The sequence below is a fragment of the Numida meleagris genome, chromosome 25, assembly GCF_002078875.1.
Source record: "Numida meleagris isolate 19003 breed g44 Domestic line chromosome 25, NumMel1.0, whole genome shotgun sequence".
NCBI lineage: Eukaryota > Metazoa > Chordata > Aves > Galliformes > Numididae > Numida > Numida meleagris.
Genome location: NC_034433.1, coordinates 2402790 through 2410972, shown reverse-complemented (window position 1 = coordinate 2410972; position 8183 = coordinate 2402790). Strand labels below are relative to the sequence as shown.

Here is an 8183-nt window from a genome sequence, read left to right as displayed (position 1 = left end):
GGGGTTGGGATGGAGCGCGCATCCCTGGGGGTGTCAGAGCTGCACTCGGGGGTCTCTCCCAACGCGCCCTGGGCTCGGGGGGGTCCCGGCTCCCTCCCACGCGGCCCCCGACGTTTGTTCCGTGGCGTGAAATCAGTGCTCGGAGATGGGGCATCGGGAAAGGTGGGGGGCACTGACCTCTTCTGAACGAGGAGACTCGGGGCGAGATCGAGTGATTGCTTGAGTAACGTGGATGTGAATGAACGAGCTGCGGAGCGGGGGCTCCGAGGCTTTACCGGGGACCCGGGGTAGCTGGGGCCGTGTAACTCTTATCCGTGCACCTGGAGGGCATTCATCACCCGAAAGCACCGCGGGGCCACGTCCCGGGGGAGCTGCAGCACCACGAGCTTCACACCCGGTTTTACAACGAGTTCCGAGAGCTCCAGGCCCAGCTCCCACGCGTGGCAGCGCTGCGGGACAGGTTTCTTCCCACAGTGAAAACCTGATGCACCCCGACCCGAGCAAACATCGCCCTGCTCCCTGCTGAGTTTGACACAGCCGAGCTGCAGGCAGCGCCTGGGGGGGGGGCAGCGTGTGGGGCTGTCTGGATTTAACACCAATTTAGCAGCTTTTGATGATGGAGGAGAGGGCACAGCGCTCACAGACCCCCCCCACCGGTCCATGCAGAGTGCCCCTAACGATGTTTCCTTTCTTTTGGGGATTCTCAGTGGACTTTGCCCTGAAGGTGGTCCAGTGGTCAGAGTCGGAGACGGTGCGGCTTCAGCTCTGGGACATTGCAGGTATGTTCTTGCAGAGCACAAAAGGGCGTCATCCAAGGTCGGGACGCGGCTCCTCCTGGGGTCACAGCTCGGTGTGGGCAGGCTCTGCCCCCAGCTCCCCGTGCCGGGACAGGAGGGCACTCGGGATGCAGAGCAGACTGGGACGTGGGGCTGTGGGTTCCTCCATTTTCGCCTTCCTTTAGAAAGAAAACAGGAAGGAGAAGTTTGCAGCGAGGGGATTGCAGCGAAGAAGAGGATTTCGGTTTCAGTCCTGAAAAGAGGATTTAGAAAAAGTCCCGGCAAGATATTTGGGAAGGGAAAGCAGAGTCCCTCATCCCATGCAGCGCTCAGTAGGGCTGGGATGGGCACAGGCGGTCCCCACATGGCTGCTCTCCCACCTGCGGTGCCCACATCAGGGTGCTCCCCATTGCCTCTGTTTCCTCCTTGTTTAAGTGGAGTTTGGAGCCGAGAAAACGGAGTACCGCTGCGGGCACGTTCTTTGGATGAGTCAGTCTTAAAAATGGTAACTGCTGGGGGGATGTTTTTCTTTTCTTTCGATCCTCAAGGGCAGGAACGCTTCACGTCCATGACCCGGCTGTACTACAGGGAGGCGTCAGCCTGCGTCATCATGTTCGATGTCACCAACGTCAGCACCTTCAGCAACAGCCAGAAGTGGAAGCAGGACTTGGACAGCAAGCTCACGCTGCCGGACGGGAGCCCTGTGCCGTGCCTGTTGCTGGCCAACAAGGTGAGCGGCGCGGAGCCGGCTCTGTGCGTGTGTGCACGCGTGTTCCTGCACCTCCACAGCTGCAAAGGAGTAAAGAATGCGAGGAGACACTTCACCACTAGGTTGGAGGACAGGCTGTGGTCTTCCTGATGCTTTCCTAGATTCGTCTTGGTTTGTCTGTCTCTAGCAAGGCTTCTCGTTAACGAGGAGACAGTAGGACTTAACACACGGGTGGCACCAAGGAGATGTTAGCAACTGCTTGCTCCTAGGATGCCCTTTCTTTGGCAGTTCTGCAGTTCCTGCTTTATAAAGCTTTCCTTCTGCTCTTCCTTTAGCTTGTGGTATGCTGGGGTGTTGGTGCATGACAAACGAGCTCCGCAGGGATGGATGTCTGCTTTGCCTCTGGATGCAGCATCAAGTTTCACTGTGTACACTGGCTGCTGTCATTTAATGATTTATTTTGCTTTCATTTAAAAAGTACCTTTATGTTCTTCACGCGCCAGCATCGGCTCAGCAGCCATTTCCAGATTCAGATTTTCATTTCCATTTTCAGATTCCAGATTCAGACTGGTCTGAGAGAGCCTGAAGTTGGAGCTGAATCAAAACCGTGAAGGGTGGGTGGGAGAGCAACTCTTCTCCTCTTCTTCACGAGGAATGCTTTCCCCAACAGCAGCTCTGCCCGAATTCGGAGCAGCCGTGTGCCTGTGGGTGCCATGCTCACACTAACACGGGCTCTCCTTGCCCAGGTCCTCCCACTCCTCCCAGTGCCAGCAGTGGGAGTGCCCCAGTGGCACCGCGCCGCTCACGTTGCCTTGCTGCTGGCAGGTTGGGGACGAGTGACACTGCTTTCTTGTCCTGTTCTGGAGGGAAGCTCCGTTCCATGCGTGCTTGACTGAGGTGTGTCAGGATCTCAGAGGAGATAAACGTATTGCTGCTTGCAACATCCCATTCAGGACCTTGCTCTGAGAGCTCAGTGTCAGGCTGCGATCCTGGAGACGCAAAGGGCTGAGCCCTCCTCCCGCTGCCCAACACCGAATGGGCGAGGGGAGAAGTTCCCCTCCCAGCTTGGGAACTGAAAGGCCGAGCCTCACCTGGCTGACTCCTGTTTTACAGTGCGACCTTTCCCCGTGGGCAGTGACAAGAGAAGAAGTGGATCGCTTCAGCAAAGAAAATGGCTTTTCTGGTTGGGTGGAAACATCCGTCAAGGAGAACAAGAACGTTAACGAGTCTATGAGGTAGGCACGGCGATTGGCAAGGGTTAATTCCCTCCTTCAGACAGCGCTGGCTGAGGTGAGGGGAGATGCTGTCAGTAACAGGTAGCAGCCATAACGTGCAAGTGAATCTCCTGAAGGGAAACCGAATTCTGAAAGGTCAGAAGTTCTGCTGCCCTTGGTCAAGCAGCTTGTACCCAGGAAGCTGATCTTCTGTAGTCCTTAAAGCTCTGGAGTTCTGTGTACAACCAGAATTAGTTGTTGCTTTGGTTTTTTTTCTTGTTTCGTTTTGTTTTGCTCTTCTCTGTGCTGCCCCAAAACGATGTGGCCCCAATGCTGCTTTTTGAAGGAAAAAAGAAAAAACCCAAATTCAGGTCCGTTTGTCTTCCAGAGTCCTGATTGAGAAGATGATGTCCTCATCCACCGGAGATGGAAGTTCTGCTGCTTCTTGGAGGGGGGATTACATTAACATCAAAGAGACGTCCCCGCCGGGCTGGGCGTGCTGCTGATGCTCTGCCTGCACCATCTGCTTGTATTTCCTACCCCTTTTTTTGTTTGTTTGTTTTTCACGTGATAGTGAACTGTCCTCTCTTTAGTGCACATTCATACTCACTAAGCGTGGCTGCAATGACTTGGAGGGAGGAGTGGAAGGAGTGAGAAAAGGAGCCCTCTTCCTTCCAGCACAGCAGCAATGGGAAGCTCTGTGCTCAAGCATGTGGCTGGGATTCATCTTGTAAAACACAGAGCACTTACCTTCATCTTCTCACGTGTGGCAGCCTGTGTCACGCAGGGCGAAGGACATGGAACGTGCATTTTTAATACTGTCCCACCTTTTATTCCCCACAACCTGCACCTGCTCCACAGAGGCACCATTCCGAAGTGCTGCACTGGGCTTGGTTTGATGCACACGAAGTTGAAGCGTTCTCTCTGCTCCTGCGGGTTCCCGGGATGGGATTGCAGCAAACCCTTCACTCCGTGCTCTGGAACTTCCCACCTCTGGCACCGGAGACCAACGCATCTCAGCATTGTCACCCCCTGTCCTCGAGGTGTGGATTTGAGGAGTCATGTAGCACAGCCCTAAACCACGTGTGTACTGACTGTGGAGCTGAACAGCACAGACCCCAGCTTTGTCAAGCATTGACCAGTTGCCTTCTGTTCCTTCACTGTTACTCACCCTCTGTCCAGCACAATCCTATGCGTTCTCTTCTGCTGCCGCTTTATTAGAGCACAGATTGCTGTAAGGAGGAATAGGTTGTAAGCTCCTTTGTGTGACAGAACAACAGTTCTTTTCGCTTTTAGCCCACCCTGCGTCCTGCCATCTCAAATAGCTTTGCAATTGCGGATGAATCGCCTCCCCACCGTTACTGTGCAGCGATGAGTGACTTTGGTGGCAGGCATGGTGCTGGAAGCACAGCTCTCTGAAAGCCCTCTGCTGGGTTTAGTGCTCCCAGGGGCAAGCAAAGGAGAAGACTTTGCAGGGCAAAAGGGAATGAAGAGAGCTGCTCCCTGCTTGCCTTTTGTGCCTGCTTTTCCTGTTGTATCCCCCAGGTATGCACAGCTGTGAATGGCTCGTGCCAACAACAGATTGGTAAAAGCACATGAGAGTTATCTTGGAGGAGTTCATAGGAAGGCCAGACTGCAAGGCTGCAGTTACGTAGCACTGTGTGCACTTCACATAAGTGTGCTAGGCCATAGAATTGTCCTGCCTGTGTTGAGGTTAGGATTTAAACAGGTCCTCTCCAGTAATGTTTTCTCTTAACAGCTTACATCTCTCAGTGTGCCAAGGGATTGAAGGAGAGAAAAACTTTCCCTTAAAGCATCCATCATCTGTGGATGCAGAGTAGGAACAGGAACTGATTCCCTTCACCAAGCACCAACAAAAAAGCTGAGCTTTTGCTACCTGGGGTTGAGAAAGATAAGCTATGAGTAAGGGCTACAAAATCTAGGCCTAATGTTGCATTCCAAGTGTCTGGGATAAGATTCTGCTGTGCAAATATTGCCACGTTCAGTCTTATTAGCACTTAAATTTACCTTTCCATGTGCCATTGGGTTAACTGGAGAAACACATGAAACATGGAGAAGAGGTTAGGAGCGAAATTGAACTGTCTTCTTGTATTTTACTTCTTAAACATGGTAGGGAAAAGAAAAAAACATCCCATAAATCTTTTTAGTCCTCTATGAAATACAGGGAAAAAGGGTGTAATTTTTAAAAGGATCTGTCATGAAGCTGTTAAGACTCGTGTGTTATTTATTGATTGCTGTACGTGCTGTAGTTGAGCAAAGAGGCCAAGAGTTAGAGCTGCCTGCACAAGGGGCTGAGGCACACAGTGCAAGTCTGCCCAGGACCAACTACTGCAGCCACAAAAGCTTGGAGCTGAGCAGGAACTGCACAGCCCTGCTTTCCATGGCCTGCCAGCGGGCTGTGCATCTTGCAGGAAAGCATCTCATACCTTCTGTGTATCAGTTGGATGTGTACCAGTGCCTCTGGAGTGACTGGACCTCTGAATTTTCCCTAAGTGCCTCTCAGAAAGAAGAAAAAGCCAAAGGAAGATCTTTTCTGATTTTCTTATGTTATACGTGATTTCTGGTCCGCTCAGTGGTTTCTGGTACTGGTGCATACCTTGGTGTCTGGCTGGCTGGTTAGTTTTCCTGCACCACTGACTGCTTGTTAACATCTTAATACACACAGTGAGCCAGTGTCCGAAACCAGCTCTGCACAACAGAAGCAACTGTCACTTGAGATCACTGTAAGAACCCAAGCAGGCAGGAAAATGATTTTACCGCACAGATGTGTGCTCAGGGTTTGCTCTGTGGCACAGGAGGTACTGCTTGTTGAGTCCTGTAAAACAACTGGGTCCCAGAGCCCCATCGAAGCCTGCAAAGAGAATGGCTGCCTGTGAAACTGATCGTGCCCACCTTGTGCTGCTTGAAATGATTCTAGTTTCTAAAACAACTGAAAAGCGAATTTGAGCGGAGCTACGTTTCTAAGAAATATTTTAAACAGTTAAGTCTTGTTCAGGCAGAACGATAAGAACTTCATCTTTCAGATGGGCATCAGAAAAGCCTCACCTTCATTCTGACAAGTGGTGCTTCACGGTGTCTTTGTTGAGAAAAACCTGTTCTGAAAATGACCCTTGGATTCTCCTTTCTGCAGTGCCTGCTTTGACGTTGTATTCTGTGTGATTCTGGGCAAGCCGTACCTATTTCATTCTGTTCCACGTGTTTCTCGTTGCTGTAACTCTTTAAATTGTGGTCACGGGACTCAAAAAGACATTTAGTTATGTATTTAATATGTCGATGACAGCAATCTGTGGGTCCACGTAGAAATTTTTACTGAAATAGAATCAGAAATAATGAGGTCAGAATTGAGTTTTTTTAAAAACAGCTTGAGGTTATGCACAAGGATTTGAGAGGCAGGGTTCTCGTTACAGTAAGGCTGCAGTATTATCACGTTTCTACAAAGAGAAGAAACTGCTGGGAGGTTTTCTCCCTATCAATCCGTAACTGAGTGCAGTATTGCAAAAGTCTGAAATAAAGGAAGTTTGACATTGCTTGTGTAGTAGTTGTTTTCCTGTCTCAAGAGTCCTAAGAAATGGGTTCGTGAGATCAAAACAGAACCAATATTGCTGCCCAGAATAGGAGGTGTTACGAAGCATCCAGTGTGGACTGCCCTGTGTTACCAACGAAACAGATTAGATCCTTTTCACTGGAAAATCTTGCTGTCTTCGTTATTGTAGTGTTATTGACCTACAAGCGGGACAGAAGCACGCAAAACTTTCGCATCTGTGAGTCAGTCACAGTGGCTTTTAATCCGATGTATCCAGCTAAGAGGAGAAAGAAAAGAATTCCTTGATGTGGCTGTTTGTTAACAGGCCTTCCTCCTTATGGCTCATTAGCTCATGCAGTGCAGTTGGAGGCTGGCTCTGAATGCCCCTCTTTCTTTCCTGATCAGCTTGATTTTCATGAGTATTGACTTGCACGAAGGACGGGGCACATCTGAACTGATCAGGAAAATGGCAGCGATTCCAAAGGGGACACATGAAGCTCACGCAAGGAATTAGATGATCCCCAATGACTCCTACCGTTAGCTGAAAGCTGACCGTACTGTGTTGCCTTCTCAGATAACCTCAAATCTCACAAAAAAAAATGTTTCTAATGGAGCTGAGGAACGAATCCCCGCAAACACTGTGGTGCACAGCCAAGAACCGAGCTGTTCCAGAAGCTGCCACGTTAGCGGGGGGTTGGATGCGGGGATCTCAAGAGCTCCCTTCCAACCCCACCGATTCTGTGATGCAGTGTGGGTACGTTTTATTTCGCCAAACAGCTCCCTTTCTAATCACGAGGCCCCGCGGGGCTGTGTTTGCGTGTTCCCTCTCGGTAGAGCCCTCCGCGGGAGGCCCGGCCCGGCCCGCGGGCGCACTTACATGACAAAGGCCGCTCCCTGCTCTAACCGCGCGGCCTTAAGCTGCAGACGCGGGCGGCGCGCTGTGGGAGAGGGGCTACGGATGAGCTGTCCGGGACAGCGGGACCTCGGGGCCTCAGGGTGAGAGCCGAGAGGAGCCCGCGTGGGCCCGGCCGTGCGGGGGCGGCGCTGCGGGGCCCTGGAGGGCGCTGCGGGGCGGCGCGGCGCTTCCCCGCCTTTTCCCTCCAACAGCACGCCGGGTCCCGCGCGGCGAATCTGCCGATCGCGCCCCGCCGGTTCCCCGGCCCCCTGCACCCCGGGGAAAATTCGAGCTTGGCAAGCGAGGCGGAAGCGTGAGGATGGAAGGGCGGCGCGGCGCGGGGGAGCGACACCCGGAGCGGCGGAGCCGGCGGCGAATCTGCCGGCAGCGCCTCAGCCCGCTCTGTGACTCAGAGCAGCTTGAGCATGCGGGGCGTCCTCACCCCCCTTCCCCGCGGGGAGAGGGGGCGGGGCCAGTCCGCCGTGATGGTTCGAACTGACCAATGAGGCGCGGCCGGCCGCCCCCCGCAGCCAATGAGCGGGGGAGGAGGTGGTGCCAGCGGGCTAGGCTGCACCGCCCCCCGCTCGCATCCTCTCAGCGGTGCGAACGCGACCATTTTGCGGGGGGGATCGGCGGAGCGGCGGTGGCGCGCTGACCGGGCCGGGGGGCGCCAGGCCCACACACGGGAGCGTGGACCCTCCCGCGGGCGGGCGCGGGCCGGAGGCTGCGGCCCTGAGGGGGCTGAGCGGGCGGAGAGGCGCGGCCTGAGGCGCTGGGCCCAGCGCTGCGGGGAGGGGACAGGCGGCGCCGAGCCCGCACCGAGCGACCGTTGCGGGGTTTATTTTTTTCTTTCCCTCCCCCTCGGCTGCGGGAGACGTCCCCCGGGCCGGGCCCGAAGCGCCGGGGAAAATGTCCAGGCCTGTCAGGTGAGTCCTTGGCGGCGCGGAGGCCGCGCTCCCGCCTCTCCTCAAGGCCCGGCCCCGGGGCCGTGTGTAGGCCCTCGGCGTAGGCCCTGAGCGCGGGCCTCTCGCAGGGCCGGGCCTGG

General features: G+C 54.1%; 2 protein-coding genes across 4 annotated transcripts in view; both read left to right on the top strand.

The window, feature by feature from the left end:
• Positions 708–6247, top strand: RAB29 (RAB29, member RAS oncogene family; the record flags this gene model as incomplete). Its single annotated transcript, XM_021377405.1, is given in 4 exon segments — positions 708–779; positions 1325–1506; positions 2599–2720; positions 3088–6247. Coding segments are annotated over 3 exon segments (402 nt in total). The 3' UTR covers positions 3206–6247.
• The window catches only part of NUCKS1 (nuclear casein kinase and cyclin dependent kinase substrate 1), a 20351-nt gene continuing 19354 nt past the window's right edge, over positions 7187–8183 (top strand). The window contains exon 1 of one of the 3 annotated variants that reach the window (XM_021377400.1): positions 7187–7239. In XM_021377400.1, coding sequence (XP_021233075.1) covers positions 7202–7239 — 38 coding nt within the window. In that variant the 5' untranslated portion in view covers positions 7187–7201. Of the gene's footprint in view, positions 7240–7726; positions 8065–8183 lie in introns of those variants that run through there. The other 2 variants (XM_021377401.1, XM_021377402.1) reach the window with 2 other exon arrangements.